The sequence below is a fragment of the Heloderma suspectum genome, chromosome 7 (genome assembly GCF_057233095.1).
Source record: "Heloderma suspectum isolate Gila_16-S chromosome 7, 16-S_ref, whole genome shotgun sequence".
Lineage (NCBI taxonomy): Eukaryota > Metazoa > Chordata > Lepidosauria > Squamata > Helodermatidae > Heloderma > Heloderma suspectum.
Genome location: NC_139464.1, coordinates 111652609 through 111670538, shown reverse-complemented (window position 1 = coordinate 111670538; position 17930 = coordinate 111652609). Strand labels below are relative to the sequence as shown.

General features: G+C 41.5%; 1 protein-coding gene across 10 annotated transcripts in view; it reads right to left on the bottom strand.

Annotated features, from left to right (window-relative positions):
• Positions 1-2918: 2918 nt before the first annotated feature.
• The window catches only part of ITPR2 (inositol 1,4,5-trisphosphate receptor type 2), a 351496-nt gene continuing 336484 nt past the window's right edge, over positions 2919-17930 (bottom strand). For all 10 annotated transcript variants that reach the window (XM_084811532.1, XM_084811531.1, XM_084811533.1 and 7 more), the window contains 2 exons: positions 13174-13335; positions 2919-8258 (listed from right to left, as the gene is read on the bottom strand). In XM_084811532.1, coding sequence (XP_084667658.1) covers positions 8172-8258; positions 13174-13335 — 249 coding nt within the window. In that variant the 3' untranslated portion in view covers positions 2919-8171. The remainder of the gene's footprint in view (positions 8259-13173; positions 13336-17930) is intronic.

The following is a 17930-nucleotide window of genomic DNA, read 5'->3' as shown; positions in this document are numbered from 1 at the left end:
AGTAAGGACAAGTATAGTGAAGAAAGTTTACTAATTTTGCATCCCATCCTAAAGTGCATTAATTGTTCGATCCTTCAGAGTGGGTTTCAGAAGAAACACATTGAGACATGACCCCAAGCAGCAAACAATTAAGGCTGAGCATTCAGTCTCAGCCTTCTCTTTCCCAATGACTTCTTCTATTTGATTTCTGAACTTGTGTCCATTCTGTGAACTCTAAGTAGCTGATTTCTCAATCTTGTGAGAGCTGAGAGTAGGCTGGGTGTAGAAAGGAAGTGGGAGAAAAGGTAATAGGATAAGTATTGTTCTGGGTAGAGGGAAAGTAGCGGCTGACTGTGACAATTGAGAAGCTCTGAGATTACAAAGTTCAAAGGCAATTTGTCTTGGGTCTTGTGGCTTCCTGCTTGTCAGGTGCAGAATACTAACAGAAAGGAGTATATAAGCTGGCGATAGAATACATGTCCAGTATTTAAAATACTATTATGTTTTTATCTCTTTGTAGTTTCTTCTTGAATTTTGGATATTATTTCTGGACAGGAAACATATAGAATACCAAGGACATAATTTTCTTTTGCTAGGCTTAATATGCCAGAAATGTGTTAGGGAGTCATTACCAAAATCTCCTGATACCTTAAATAACTGCACCCATTCTCCCTTGCTATCCCTTTTGCCTGTACATAACAACATCTATGTGGTGCCCTCCCTCATCTCCCAAAGGAACCAATTCAGCAAAGCCTTTGGCTCAACCACTTAGCCAGCATCCTCTGTTGAAATGAAGTATCTGAGACTGTTCATGTGCTCGTTCTGCCTTTCCTTCACTCCCCATTATCTCCTGCTGTCTTGATATGTAAACCAGGGGTAGGCAAACTTTCTGTTCCCATGGACACATTTAACAATTTGAGAAACTGTCATGGGCATCACCACAAAATGGTTTCCATGGGAGGCATAGCTAGTCACAAAGGACAAGTAACCTGCCCAAAAGACTGGGTATAAGGCAGAGGTGGAGACAGAGTTTCAACATACACCTAGGAAAAAGAAACTAAAAATACAGTTACAAGATGGGGGATATGTGGCTCAACAACACTACAAGTGAGAAAGATCTTGGAATTGTTGTCGATCACAAGCTGAATATGAGCCAACAATGTGATGTGGCTGAAAAAAAGGCAAATGCTATTTTGGGCTGCATTAATAGAAGCATAGCTTCCAAATCCCGGGAAGTACTAGTTCCCCTCTACTCAGCACTGGTTAGGCCTCATCTGGAGTACTGTGTCCAGTTCTGGGCACCACACTTTAAGAAGGATGCAGACAAACTGGAGAGGGTTCAGAGGAGGGCAACAAAGATGATCAGGGGACTGGCAACAAAGCCCTATGAAGAGAGACTGAAAGAACTGGGCATGTTTAGCCTTGAGAAGACTGAGGGGAGATATGATAGCACTCTTCAAGTACTTGAAAGGTTGTCACAGAGAGGAAGGCCAGGATCTCTTCTTGATCATCCCAGAGTGCAGGACACGGAATAATGGGCTCAAGTTACAGGAAGCCAGATTCCGGCTGAACATCAGGAAAAACTTCCTGACTGTTAGAGCAATATGACAATGGAACCAATTACCTAGGGAGGTGGTGGGCTCTCCCACACTGGAGGCGTTCAAGATGAGGCTGGACAGCCATCTGTCAGGGGAGCTCTGACTTGGATTTCTTCATTGAGCAGGGGGTTGGACTCGATGGCCTTGTAGGCCCCTTCCAACCCTACTATTCTATGATTTTATTCTGTGATTCTATACTAAACAACCCTTTTCATCCCACACTTTTCAGTGTCAAGAGAAACGTAGTTTACAGAAGGCAATCCCCTTTTCCTCTCTCCCACCCCAATCTTTTTCTCTCTCACTCTGGATCACTACACTCTCTCACTCTCCCTCTCTCTCCCTCCGTCTTAATGTCCTAAGAATATCTCTGAGCCCCATCCTGTAGCCTGGAGGCATTCATGGGGAATTAAGATGGCAGCAGCTGGAGGCTCTCACTTCGCTTTTAAGTGAACCCAGTTGCCAGTAAGAAAATATGTTAATTTCTTTAAGTGGGAAGGATAGGGCTGTAAGCTCCTTGTGGCAGGAATATGTCTTTTTATCTTTGCTACTCAGTCAAGTGCTGCATACATTGATGATGCAATATAAATAGATATCATAGAATATCAATTGCAACAACAATAATACATGTAGAGCTCCTGGTAGCGGTAAAGCAGGAGGTTCTTATGTTACAGAAGTGGTGTAGGAGCCTTCACACACTACTCTTAATAATGCTGGAACAGTATTAGCACATGCGGAGAGTGGCCGGTATCCACTTCCCACACCAGTATTACTTTTCCTGACCACCAGTTTCCTCCCTCCAGACAGGTTTTCATTCCCTTCCCCGATTGGCTCGAAGACCAAAAATAAACCTGATGGGGGAAGATCAACAGACAGGGAAAGGTTAACCACATCGCCTTACCATCTGCAAATTCTCCTCTGTAAATGCCCCCCGCCCCATCCCTTCATTACTGTTAACTGGCAGACACGTTTGGCCATGCCATGTTGCAGACTGCACCATCATTCTTCAGAAAGGCAACTTTTCATGTAATATGACCAAACCATGCGAAGAGTGACCTACAGACGTTACAGCAGCTGTATGGAGTCCCCACCAAGCAGTCATGGCTTCTGATGGCAATCTCACCATGGGAAAGAAGTTGTGAAAATTTAAGAAAAAAGTATCTCTAGCTTGCTTTCTTTTCGCTGCCTTCCCTGTTTTAATTATCCTACATAACTTCGAAGACTGGGGACTCAAATCTGTCTCTAGACACAGGATCTAGCATTGTTTTGTAATTTTTCTCAAGAAAGCGATGTTCATGGCAAATTTGCAAGCAGCTCCACAATCGAATACACAGACGCAAATATGTATAAAATGAGAATTTATTTTAATTAAAAGTTATATTCAGCAGCAATGGGTATCTTTACTTATGTAGACACAGTGACTTTTTCTCTCTAAGGTTTTACATATTCATTGCTCTTCATGTCCATAAATTTTTGAGGAGTTATCACAAACTGAATGAGCTGCATCTAACAATGATGCCCATGCAAATATAAACATAAAAAGTTATTTCCCCCACCCGCATGTTGCATTCCATGAATGTACAGGTGTCATTTTAGTTATGAAGTTGCAAGGATCTGAGACTTTTGTCATGATCTGAAGCTCCATAGACATGGAGCGTCACGCAAGCAGAAGCAACCCCACTCATTTAAATATTAGGAAAGTTCTGTATGAGAATGGCTTGCCTATGCAAAGCTTGTCCTGTCACTGGAATGAATACGACAGCCCATTCCTTTGCAGAACATCATGTTTACATTGAAGCCGAATTGTACACTGAAGCTGCTGAATCAAGACCCTTATCTTTCCACACATACCCCATGAATATTTGCAGATTGAGGCTCGTTGCTTCAGAAAGGATTATACATTTGAACAAAGCCTTCATTTGTCCTGAAAACATCTGAGTCATGTGAACTTGTAAAAATTGGGCTTTTAAAAAGTGTAGAATATTTACAATCTCTGGCTGTAGAACTACCTATATTATTGGATGTTGGCGGTTTGGCTTGGAAGCTATAAATATTACGAATTACATCATGGCAAACAACTGGCACCTATTACATGCTATATTTTATTATTTAGATCTCCCTGCATAGCAGTCCTCAAACATATGCACCTCAATCCAGCATGGGGTAGCCGGTTTCTGGGTGTGTATCCAGCCCGATCAAACAGCCACTCATTTGTTTGAGGGGGGGGGTGGATTCAGTTCCCTACACTCCCTTTTCTCCCAGCTCTGCACCTGTTGACTCTGAGTTCCACCTGTGCTTTGTTGGATCAGAGCCCAGGACTCTTGGCCAGGACAAGGGAAGGTTACAGGGTGATGAATAGTGTTCCAGATTGCATCTGTAAATGGGAATTTAGTACACTGATCAACAGAGCAGGTAAGTAGAGTCTTAGGTTTCTGACTCTCACAGAAAACTTTATTCACAATAGAGCTTTAATAACAAAAGCATCCGCTGTTTTCAGAGTTATGTGCCTTCTCCAGAGCAGAAATAGCAACCTTTATAGCTATTTTGTAACATTCTAGTATGGGGTGTTTTTTTTGCAGATGATCATGACAATAAGTGCAAGGGAAAAGGCTGAGCAACACTGAGCTGTGTCTAGCTTTAAATAACATGAAATTTCTTCAAAACCGTAAAGTAAGATTCTGATTAAGCTCTCCTAGTCTAATCACTGAAAATATAGGGCCAAGGCACCAGTGAAAACAATAACTTTGTTCACTGCACCATCTTGTTCCAGATTTGTTTTCTTTTAATTGAGCTTTATATCTCTGTGCTTTCCCACACTAGCATGTGGGACAGGGTGGCACAGGAGGAAGCCAGGAAGATGCTAGAAACAAATACACCCATGCAGGTCATTCAAGATTCCAGTGACAATGAGGTCGGAGGCAGGCATCCATTTTTCTAGAGCTGTCACTAAAATTTCACACAGATTCAACAGCTGTCAAAGTTTCATAATTTCAGTTCAGTTTTTAGAAAGATGAAACTTTTTAACTTTTTGAAGCTTTGCTGCAGAAGTTTAACTTTGTGGGCTACTTTAAAATGGACATGATCCAGCCACAGTTATGTACTTTTAACAGTTTATTTTGTTGTCGTTGAGTCGTTCAGTACATTTCTAATCCACCCAATAACCAATGTTCTCTGGGCAAATTACAACCAGTTAAAGAACTTAAAAAAACACCAACACCTCGAGTTAACTAGTTCAAAAACTAGTTCCCACTGATGTCAATGGAAGCTGTTTAAGCATGGCTTTAACTCTTCCTATTGAAATAAATGGCTTTGGGGCAGCCATCTCTCCCCACCCCAGACTGCTTCTGGGAATGATTCTTCATCATCATGTAGCATCACTCCCACTGGGCACTGTTTCTCAAATTACAAAGGGAATGCTACTGGGCTGCTTGAAGCAGCAGCAAAGTTTTTTTTTCTGTTAAAAAAAGAAAAAGAAAATTTTGACCCCTTTCCACCCCCAACGTCCTCCGATTCCCCCCCCCCTTGAAGATTAATCCAATATTGGGAACGGGGCATTTCTGCCCCACACTCACAAAAGGCTGAAAAAATGTGGTCTACTTTTTGGCTGAACTCTACTTAAAAGTACTTAATTGTGGATCGATCATGCTCCTAAATCTTAATTCTTCTTGATAAGCTTTAAGGCAATGATGTTTATGAGTTTGCCAAGTTCAATAGTTTTACACTTTTTTTTCCTAACCACCACCACCTTCAACTTTATCCATAATTGGAAATGTTAGATAAAACTGAAATTAGGGGAATGTAACTTTCACATTTGATGGAAATTCAGACTAGGAGAATTTGCTTGAGAACCCTTTCTGCCACTATTTATATTTTACATTTTTTTGCTAGTTTGAGAGGGATGTTCTGACATTCCCTGAAGGCCTCATCACACATTATGGGAGAAGCTGAGACATGGCAAATATCCAGCGCGTATGCCCTCCTGCAGTCTGAAGCTTGTGAATGGCAGCACATTTCTCCCCACCCCCCACCCCCAGTGAGAACACGCTGAAGGAAGCACAATTTGCCTTGGTTCCATCATGTATTTCTGTCAAGTGGAAAGCAAGATATAACTAGCTCAAATGTTATGGCTGGAAGTAGGCAAATGGCATTTGCTTTTCCATTAATACATTTATCTCAGCACTGTTTAACTGGCAAAGTTTCTCCAAAGACACTAGCAAGGATCTGTCCAAGCCTTGTTGTCCAAGATCCTTTGAACCCGAGATGCCAGGGAATAAAACTGGGTTCTTGGCAAATCATGTGTTCGACCTTTGTGCGAGGACTACCGTATAGCTTACAATATTGATTTCCCTACCAGATTGCAACCATTTTCTTTCCCTCAAAAGGCACACAAATCAGCTGGCATTTCACTGCATCTTTTTCAGACCTTATTATAACAACAGCCATTATGACAAGGGCTAGAACAGATTCTGTAGATTGGCTTTCCTTCCATGCAAGTGCTTTATCAGTGGACCTTTCATATCCCTAGAGAGAAATGTTCAGAGGTAGTCCTAAAAGGGGGACAAAGTAAGGCAGCTAGGTTTTAATTCCAGGCACTTAGGTTCTATTTGAATGTAGGCACTTGCAGTCTACTTCTGATCTTCCACTGAACTCTTTTGAACTCTCCACCTGGTTCGAGCCAAAGACAGCACTCAGAAGAGTCTATGATAGGAAAATTGATAAGATACTGAAGAATCAGCTCACCACCTCAATCCCTTATATATGGCTCTAGAGATAGAGATCCACTCATCAATTCACCCAATAGATGGTAACACTAACAGGATCTGTCCTTGAAGTGTTTCTGTTGACTACATAACTCAACATGTAAAAGACAGGGGAAGCAAATCATAAAATACTGCTCCTACATAAGTGGTATGAAAACAAATGGGGGACTGGTCATAGTTGTGACATACAAATCTTCTATTTTAAGCTAATGGGACTTGCGAAGTAAGTGTTACATAGAATTGCATAATATGACACTGCCCTGAAAAATCACTTGTAATCTCACTGACTACCTTGATGGATTCCAATTTTGATTTTAAAAAAGTAATGTGCAAATTCTCTCTTTAAACTTTCCCGTATGGCTAAAATATGTAATCAGGACTAGCTATTGTTACTTGGGTAAAGAATATCAGAAATACCTTTTACAATTCTTTATCAGCATTTGTATGAAAAAGCTTAAGCCAGAGGCAGGCACATAGGGAAGACAAAGATTTACAGAAAACTAGCATGAACAGGATGCATTTCACTCCCATTTGCGGGTGTGAGCAACCCTAAATATTTGATTTACAAACGGCACAACCTTGATTGTGAATCAGAACCCAAAGCTGATCTTGCTCATAACACTGAAGTCATAAGAATTGCAATGCTGAGTCAATATTCTGACTAACACAGGTACTGTCTCCAGTGGTGGCCACAGTCTGGTGGATGAGAAGATGGGTAATGGTGAAATAGTCCATTCCTTTGTCAGTGGAAGTTCAATGCACTCAGGGATCTTATATGAGGAACATACCACAAAGAAACTGAGTAAGGAGAGGCAGATCACTTCTCTGTGTGGTTTATGGACAGAAATGATATAATTACAATTCTTTCCAGACAGTCATCTCAAAGCTGTTTAGCCCCTGAAATTAATCTCAAATATTAGCTGTAAAAATTTCTCCTCAGTCCTCTCCTTGAAATGTGTTTTTAAAAACCCAGTTGAAGACCACTATTAGGTGAAATCTCCACATGCAGCCAAATTAATAAAGAACACAGAGATCCAGGAGTAAAGAAATCACTTCCAGTTAATGTTGTCAGTGGTTATGTGCATAAATTTCAAGTTCTCCCAGCTGCAGACCCATTGTGCCCTATTTTATAAATAAGGAATTGCACAGCTCACAGCTAAAAATCTCTTGGCATTGGAACTTGTCTTTGCAACCCCTCTTTTTAAAAAAAGAAAAACAATTCTTTTTTGAGGATGCTTTTGTTCATCTTCCAATGCAAATTAACTTGCTGTAACATTATTGCTTTCTCCAATGACATATTTACGGTAATTAAAAAAAGAGAGCAAATGCCAAGCAAACATGACAAATGATGCTGGCCAGCAAATGCGACAACGAAGACCTTCTACAGATGCTGAATGAGGCTGCTGCATTCTCTGTTAATAAACTATTTCCTCTGTCCCTTGGTTGCTCCATTAGTTTTACAAGAATTCTTACAATGGCATTCAAAATAGCAGAGCCAAATTCTGTCTTGTCTTTGCATCTGCCAGCAGTCCCCAAAGAAGCCAATTGAATTACAAGGGAGTGTAAACCGAGGACACTTTTTTTTTTTTGCTTGAGGAAAGATGCTGAAGTGCTCCCACCCCTGTTATCTGTAACGTTTGAGCCTGGGGCCCCTTTCAACTGTGAAAAAAAGGTTACAGATTGTTCCCAGAGCTAAACCACTTAACATCTTTGCACTCAGTTGTTTGTAACTTCATAACAATAGGCGCTGTTCAGCACTCCCGATCTCAGCTTCTTCATTCTGTAATCAAGCGAGAATACTGATGAAAGGCCAGTCACGGCTTCCCCCCGCATGGTATCAGTGTGGTGGCATGTGATGGTTCACATGGGCCGCGTTTGATCCAAGAAAGCCCAGCCTCTGCTTGTTTTTCCTTTGCTCTGTCATCTAAAGGTGGAGAGGGAGACAAAGACAAGATGAGCTTCTGACTGCTGTTTAGCTAGCGGAGAGGCTCGCAATTACAAACAATACACAGTGGCATCTTTTATTTTAGTTTTAGTTTTTTTCAAGATACGAAGATGAGGAAGTGGAATTATTTTGATACTAAAAAGCTAAAGAAAAAAAGGGGTTCCTTATAAGTGAGTCATTTTGTTTAAAATCTATGGAAGTTAAGTATTGCAGCATTAATTTAGAGCAATTTCTCCTCCCTCACAGTAATTCTCTGCACAGAGATCATATATATATATATATATATATATATATATATATATATATATATATATATATGTATAAAAATATTCACATTATCTAGTATACAGGGATTTTGGATTTTATTTTCAGTTCTCAATGTTAGGGTTTGAAATCCAAAACATAATAAAAAAAAAACTAGGGGTGCAAGCTTTATATAGTTTACACCAGTAAAATATCTCACTAAGGGTACAATCCTATGCATGTTTAGACAGAAAAAAGTTTGGCTGGGGAATGCTGGGAGGTGCAGGCCTTTTTTCTGTCTGAACATGCATAGGATTGCGCCCTAACAGTGCAATCCTACACATATTAACTCAAAAGTAAGTAAGCCCCACTGAATTCAATAGGAATTACTTCCATGTATGTATGTAGAGGATTGGCTGCAGCCCTATGCACACTCACTTGGGAGTATGCCCCACTGAATAGAATGAGACTTGTGAATAAACATGCATAGGATAATACTGTTCCTTAATTAATTGATGGCTAAACTGATGAGTGCAAATTTTAATTCATGCAGTTGAGAGTTAAAAGCATACTTGTATATTCTTTGGGGCTAGTTTGGTTCTGATGTGGAACTGTAATAGGAGTAAAAAAGAAAAAAATAGTTGTTTAAAAAAATAAATTTATTAATTGCATTTATATCCCACCTTTTTCCTCTTGCAAGGAACCCAAGGTGGTTTACATTATCCTCCTCCTCCTCCTCTCCATTTTACCCTCACAACAACAACCCTGTGAGGTGGGTTGGGCTGAGAGTCTGTGACTGGCCCAAAGTCACCCAGTGAGCTTCCGTGGCTGAGTGGGGACTAGAACCCCGGATCTCCCGACTCCCAGTCCAACGTTCTCACCGCTACACCATGCTGGCTCTCAATTGGCAGTTGTCTAATAGTTCCGTCAATATTTCAATATTTGGTAACAGGAAAATGAATTTTTAGGTAACTGTTATAAGACATATTATTTATACCTATTTACTTTCCACTCTTCTTTTAGAAAGCTCACATTATATGGGGCTTCCAGCGGTATCCCATTTAGGCTCTGATCAGGTCCACAGCACCTTAGCTTCAACAATGCTACAGCATCAAATGCTCCCAGACTATTCATTGGGCTGATTAATTAGACAAATCAACCAAAATGTCTTGACAGCTCTAATAGTCATTTTACTATCTATTCTTGCATTAACGATAAACTTTGTGTAATAAGAATATGTAATAAGACTTTGTTGTTGTTGTTCAGTCGTTCAGTCGTGTCCAACTCTTCGTGACCCCATGGACCATAGCACGCCAGGCCTTCCTGTCCTGCGCTCTTTCCCAGAGCGTGCTCAAGTCCATATTTATTGCATCAGTGATGCTATCTAGCCATCTCATCCTCTGCCGTCCCCTTCTCCTTTTGCCCTCAGTCTTTCCCAGCATCAGGGTCTTTTCCAGAGAGTTTTCTCTTCGCATTAGGTGGCCAAAATATTTGAGCTTCAGCTTCAGTATCTGTCCTTCCAATGAGCACTCAGGGTTGATTTCCTTTAGCATTGACTGATTTGACCTCCTTGCAGTCCAGGGGACTCGTAAGAGTCTTCTCCAGCACCACAGTTTGAAAGCATCAATTCTTCGGCGCTCAGCCTTCCTTAGAGTCCAGCTCTCACAGCCATACATTACTACTGGGAAAACCATAGCTTTGATTAGACGGACCTTTGTCGGCAAGGAGATGTCTCTGCTTCTTACGATGTTGTCTAGGTTTGCCATAGCTTTCCTCCCAAGGAGCAAGCGTCTTTTAATTTCATGGCTACAGTCACCGTCTGCGGTGATCTTGGAGCCCAAGAAAGTAAAATCTGTCACAGCTTCCATTTCTTCCCCTTCTATATGCCAGGAAGTGATGGGGCCAGATGCCATGATCTTAGTTTTTTTAATGTTGAGTTTCAAACCAGCTTTTGCACTCTCCTCTTTCACCCTCAACAAGAGGCTCTTTAGATCCTCTTCGCTTTCTGCCATTAGGGTGGTATCGTCTGCATATCGGAGATTGTTGATAATTCTCCCGGCAATCTTAATTCCGACCTGTAATTCATCCAACCCAGCGTTTCTCATGATGTACTCTGCATATAAGTTAAATAAACAGGGTGACAATATGCAGCCTTGTCGTACTCCTTTCCCAATTTTGAACCACTTGGTTGTTCCATGTCCGGTTCTTACTGTTGCTTCTTGACCCTCGTACAGGTTTCTCAGGAGACAGGTAAGGTGGTCTGGTACTCCCATCACTTTCAGAATTTGCCACAGTTTGTTGTGATCCACACAATCAAAGGCTTTAGCGTAGACAATGAAGCAGAAATAGACGTTTTTCTGGAATTCTCTTGCTTTCTCCATGATCCAGCGAAAGTTGGCAATTTGATCTCTAGTTCCTCTGCCTCTTCGGAACCCAGCTTGTACTTCCGGTAGTTCTCGGTTCGCATACTGCTGAAGCCTAGCTGGTAGGATTTTGAGCATCACCTTGCTGGCATGTGAAATGAGCACAATTATGCGGTAGTTTGAACACTCTTTGGCATTGCCCTTCTTTGGAACTGGAATGTAAACTGACCTTTTCCAGTCTTGCGGCCACTGTTGAGTGTTCCAAATTTGTTGGCATATTGAGTGCAGCACTTTAACAGCATCATCTTTTAGGATTTTAAATAGCTCAGCTGGAAGACGGTCATCTCCGCTAGCTTTGTTTTTACTAATGCTTCCTAAGGCCCACTTGACTTCACTCTCTAGGATGTCCGGCTCAAGTTCAGTGACCGCACTATCATGGCTATCAGGGACATTCAGATCTTTCCTGTATAGTTCTTCTGTGTATTCTTTCCACCTCTTCTTAAACTCATCTGCTTCTGTTAGGTCCCTGCCTTCTTTGTCCTTTATCATGCCCGTCTTTGCACAAAACGTTCCCTTGAGATCTCCAGTTGTCTTGAAGAGATCTCTAGTCTTTCCCATTCTGTTGTTTTCCTCCATTTCTTTGCATTGTTTATTTAAGAAGGCCTTCTTGTCACTCCTTGCTATTCTCTGGAACTCTGCATTCAGTTGGATATATCTTCCCCTTTCTCCCTTGCTTTTCGCTTCCCTTCTTTCCTCAGCTACTTGTAAAGCCTCATCAGACAGCCACTTGGCTTTCTTGCATTTCTTTTTTTTGGGGATGGATTTTGTTGCTGCCTCCTGAACAATGTTACGGACCTCCGTCCATAGTTCCTCAGGCACTCAGACAGTTCCTCTGTCTATCAGGTCTAATCCCTGAAATCTATTCTTCACCTCCACTGTATATTCATAAGGGATATGATTTAGGTCATACCTGAATGGTTTAGTGGTTTTCCCTACGTTCTTCAATTTCAGCCGAAATTTTGCAACAAGCAGCTCATGATCTGAGCCACAGTCAGCTCCAGGTCTTGTTTTGACTGACTGTATAGAGCTTCTCCATCTTTGGCTGCAAAGGACATAATCAATCTGATTTCGATATTGACCATCTGGTGATGTCCATGTGCAGAGTCGCCTCTTGTGCTGTTGGAAAAGAGTGTTTGCTATGATCAGCGTGTTCTCTTGGCAGAACTCTATTAGCCTTTGTCCTGCTTCATTTTGTACACCAAGGCCATGCTAGTCTGTTATCCTGGTGATTTCTTGACTTCCTACTTTAGCATTCCAATCCCCTATGATGAAGAGGACATCTTTTTTTGGTGTTAGTTCTAGAAGTTGTTGTAGGTCTTCATAGAACCGATCAACCTCAGCTTCTTCGGCCTCAGTGGTTGGGGCATAGACTTGAATTACTGTGATGTTGAATGGTTTGCCTTGGATTCGTACTGAGATCATTCTATCGTTTTTAAGATTGTACCCCAGTACTGCTTTTCCCACCCTTTTGTTGACTATGAGTGCTACTCCATTTCTTCTAAGGGATTCTTGTCCACAGTAGTAGATATGATGGTCACCTGAATTAAATTCACCCATGCCTGTCCATTTTAGTTCGCTGATTCCCAAGATGTCAATGTTCAGTCTTGCCATCTCATGTTTGACCACCTCCAGCTTACCTTGATTCATTGATCTAACATTCCAGGTTCCTAGACAATATTGTTCTTTACAGCATCGGATTTTCTTTTCACCACCAGACACATCCACAGCTGAGTGTCCTTTCGGCTTTGGCCCAGCCGCTTCACTCTTTCTGGCGCTACTTGGAAATACCCTCTGCTCTTCCCCAGTAGCATATTGGACACCTTCTGACCTGAGGGGCTCATCTTCCGGCGTCATATCTTTTAGCCTTGTGATACGTTCCATGGGGTTTTCTTGGCAAGAATACTGGAGTGGGTTACCATTTCCTTCTCCAGTGGACCACATTTTGTCAGAACTCTCCGCCATGACCTGTCTGTCTTGGGTGGCCCTGCACGGCATAGCTTATGGCTTCACTGAGTTACGCAAGCCCCTTCGCCACAACAAGGCAGTGATCCATGAAGGGGTAATAAGACTTACCAGTGACTTTAACCCCCACCCCACACACACACTATTTTTACCGGAAGCCTTGCTGTGATCCAGGTTAGAGGTTACTTTTTCTTACGCACATATAACTCTCCTTACATGCATATACTCATATTCTACTTTGTGAAAAAAATAGAAAAATAACTAACCTGTTCTTTGAGCTCAGCTAATTGGCTGGAGAGCTGCTTGACCAGGCTCATGGTGGACTCTAACCTCTCTTGTAGGTTTCTGATTTCATTCTGCTCATTGTCACCTTCATTACTGACCAGGGACATGGCTCTCATCCGAGGGAACCAATCTAAATTCTTTTCCTGCATATGGAAGTAGGAAAATGTTAGCTGAGGCTTAACTTTATGTTTCGCTTGAAGCTTTATAAAGAGAATAACAAGGATTCTAAATAAATTGAATCAAAAGGATTCTACTTAGAATCTGTTTTACACTCTCCCAAGCAATGAGAAGTTCCAAGAGGATACTTTTATAGGATTGGTTTCCTTGTGAGGAGGGAGTACTGGAGACTTGCATTGTTTTTTCGATTATCTTGTTTATTTACAAACATACTAGTTAAGCTGGGGGTTGTGGGGTGTGTGGAAGACCTAGATAGGCAATGCCAGTTTTCAAGCAGTGTCAGTTCCCAAAAGCAACAGTAAACTTTGCAAACTCCCTAAAGCTGCTTCTTGTGGGCTTGCTTGATTTTACTTCACTGGCCACTATTCCAAACAGTAAAAGTATTTCTTCCAGTCCTCAGCCTGGTAGATAGGTGTGACCAGCATTTCTACTTCTAGGGATATCAGCAGTCTGTCAGGATCAAACAACACATTATAGAGATAGACGTGTGCCAGTGGTCCACATCTCCTGGTAACCTTTATCTGAAAAACATGGGATGTCCTGGCATTAACACCTCCCTGCCCCTGGCTCCTGTACTGGCTGCTGCTTATGTGTGAGAATGGTAATACAATTATTTCTTTACATTTTTTCAACTTCTGTTTTTATTTAATATTTATTTATTTATTTCATTTCATTTCATATCATATCATTTCATTTCTATACCGCCCAATAGCTGAAGCTCTCTGGGCGGTTCACAAAAATTTATATTTTTATAAATTATTTTTATAATAAAATATAATTTTATGTTTTTATAAATATTGAATAAAATAATTAATAAAATAAATCTATTAAATATTTATTAAAATATTTGTACCCCACCTTTCTGCTTGAAAGCAGGCCTCGCAGCTGACAATACATTAGGACATAATAAACATAGGGGTTGTGTTTTTAAGGTGGCTTTTGAAGGCTCTAGGGCAGCTAGAGCCTTCCAAATGCTCTACTAAATGTAGTTCTGATCTCAGGGCCACGTCACTGGCACCTTTAAGCGATACAGGTGGGTGTATTGTGTGTTCATCTCTCCACTGGGCATAGGAATTAGAATCTATTTCTTTACATTTTTCTAACTGTAGTTTGCTGGTGCTGTGCACTACAATGAAGCCCAGCAAAATGATAAAGTCCCTAGTTCTGCATCAGTTCCTGTTCAGACTGTAGTCTGGGTGCCCGTTATATGTTCCCCCAGCCACGTAGGAACCGTGTATGAGCCTCAGTGGAAAGATGCACAGGAACAACCCCAGCACGTGTTGTTGGCTGTACAGCTGTGCTCATTTATAAAAAGCTTTCATGCACTTGGGAGAACGTCCAAAGGCCTTTTGGTCTATGAAGCATGAACCCCAGCCCCGCCTTTATTCAGCAGTGACATCTGAACAACTGATCCCCTGGGCTTCTTCTTTGGTTCTAATAACATAAGGTGACAATGACTTCCGTTGTTTCTTAGGTGTACAAATGTAAAACGTGAAAGGCATTTGGGAACATTTGTATCATACAGGCACGCTTGTCATAGACATTTGTATCATACAGGCTTATGCTCCTTATCAAATGTATGCTCAGCGGCAAACCTGGGTAGTGTAGTGGTTTTCCAGGTGTGGGGCAGGCCCTCCTTGGTGTGGGCATGAAACACCTGGGGAGGTGCCATGTTCCAGGGGGGTAAAAGGATTTGGAGTGAACTGGGTCCTTTCTCCCCTTATCAGCTAAGACACAGTCCTTGGCTTTTTAGCAAAATAAAATTTAGCAAGAAAAAAATCCATGTTTATCTGTGCAATAATACTAAATAGTATTAATACTAATAGTAAACTAAATAATACTAAATACTAAATTTGACTGCTCTTTTACTTGCGCCATCATCCCAATCTGATTTGGGAGAGTTGCTATATTGTTTAACTGGCATTTCCCTGTACATCATACAGGTTTTAGGATGGGCTGGTGATTGCTTGTTATATTCCTCCTCTATGCCAAAGGAGGAATTTGTGCCTTAACCCCAAAGAGTCTTGCATTTAGCAGCACCTGTACACAAGAACTACTGTGTGTTCACCGTGGAACAGATGGCTGATGTTAGTTGGAGAAGCTCAGAAGGTAAAGTAAATTTAGAAGGAGACCTGAGCTCCAAAAATTTGAGAAACACTGGTGTAAAGTGCAAAATGTCCCAGGGCTTATCAAGATTATGGCCAATTCTAGGTAGACGCTGTGGTAGTTAATTTCACAGCAGCTGCTGTACTTCTCATCAATTACACTGTAGCTACAGTTTAAATGAGGCGCTAATAGTCTTTTCACAGCTTTTGCCAATTTTAGAACAAACATTTCTGGATATTCTACAGGCAGAATTGGGTCCTAAAATCATGACCTAGTTTTCTGTACATCTCCCACAGCGTTCTTTAAAATGAGACTTTTAAAGATTTAATTTATCTCAGGCTTTGGATAATGTAGAGCAATAACAATTTTGTGATTTGATCACAGACAATAATAATTTGGTTGGTTCATGATTCAGCTAATCCCCAATTTGATATATGTTTATCCTAAACTTCAAACCCTAATAGCTTTCTGCCAATCTGGTTTGATGTTTTACTGTCATGACTGTTTTTTGATAAGCAATCTGCACTGACAAAAGAATTACAGGTACAGGAATCAGGAATTGTTATATATCCATGCACATTTTGAGTAATAACCCCACCCCGCAAATAAAAATTAACCCCAGCAATTACAGATACATTTTTAACACAGTAAGAACACAGATATGTCCAGAAGGTTTACCTGAAGCTGGTGTAGCTAGTAACCATAACATAACACATTCTCTCTCTCACACACAAAATGAGCTGTAACATGGAAAATGGAACTGTGGTTCTCACTGGCTGCAGTTCTTATATTATCTTCATGCAACATGGAATGTATGCATTGTGAAATACAGTCAGGGCCAGAAATATTGGAACAAGGATAACTGTTTTGGCAGTTGGCCTCTGCACACCACCACATTGAAGTTGAAAGGAAACACACCCAGATGGGAGCGAAGTCAGGACTTTCAGCTGTAATTCAAGGGGTTTGACAAAAGTGGGGCACTACCCATTCAGGAAGGACAGCCAGTGGCATACACACACACCCATCGTTGGTGGCTCATAAGTAATGGAACAAACCAACATCATTTCAAACTGAAGGATCGCCTTTAATACCTGGATGAAAATCCTTTGCAGTCAATGACTGCCTGAAGTCTGGAACCCATGATGGACATGACCAAATGCTGAGTTTCCTCCCTTGAGATGCTTCGCCAGGCCTTTACTGCAGCTGCCTTCAGCCGCTGCTTGTTTGTGGGTCTTTCTGCCTTCAGTCTTGTCTTCAGTAAGTGAAAAGCAGGCTCTATGGGGCTGAGATCAGGTGACTGACTTGGCCATTGAAGAACATCCCACTTCTTTGCCTTCAGAAACTCTTACGGAGCTTTTGCTGTATGTTTTGGGTCATTATCCATCTGCAATATGAAGCGGCGTCCTGTCAGTTTGGCAGCATTCGGCCAAATCTGAGCAGAAAGTATAGCCCTATACACTTCAGAATTCATCCTGTTGCTTTTATCAGCAGTCAGGTCATCAATAAACACCAGTGACCCGGTTCCATTGGCAGCCATACATGCCCATGCCATAACACTGCCTCCACCGTGTTTGACAGATGATGTGGTATGTTTCGGATCATGAGCTATTCCTTTCCTTCTCCATACTTTTCTCTTCCCATCATTCTGGTGCAAGTTAATGTTGGTTTCATCAGTCCAAAGACTTATTCCAGAACTGGGCAGGCTTTTTTAGGTGTTTGCTGGCAAAGGCTAATCTGGCCTGCCTGTTCTTGAGCATTACCAGTGGTTTGCACCTTCTTGTGAAGCCTATGTATTTACATTCATAAAGCCGTCTCTTGACTGTAGATGTTGACAATGACATGCCTACCTCCACAAGAGCGTTCTTGACTGGCTAGATGTTGTGAAAGGATTCCTCTTCACCATGAGCAGAATTCTGTGTTCAGACACTTTAGTTGTCTTCCGTGGTCTTCCAGGCCTTTTGCTGTTGCTGAGCTTGCCAGTTAATTCCGTCTTTTTCAGGATGTTTGAGCTGTTGTATTGGCCACTCCCAATGTTTTTGCTATCTCTCTGATGGGTTTATTTTGTTTCCTCAGCCTAATGATGGCCTCCTTCACTCGCATGGACACCTCTTTGGACCTCATGTTAGGAGTTCCAGTGAACAGCTACCAAATGCAAATGTAACACTCAGAACCACCTCCAGGCCTTTGATCTGCTTGATTGGTCATGGGGTACCCAGGAAACAGGCCATACCTGGCCATGCAACTGCTTGTCAGCCATTTGTTCCATTACTTATGAGCCACCAACGATGAGTGTGTGTGTATGCCACTGGCTGTCCTTCCTGAATGGTTAATGCCCCACTTTTGTCAAACCCCTTGAATTACAGCTGAAAGTCCTGGCTTCGCTCCCATCTGGGTGTGTTTCCTTTCAGCTTCAATGTGGTGGTGTACAGAGGCCAACTGCCAAAACAGTTATCCT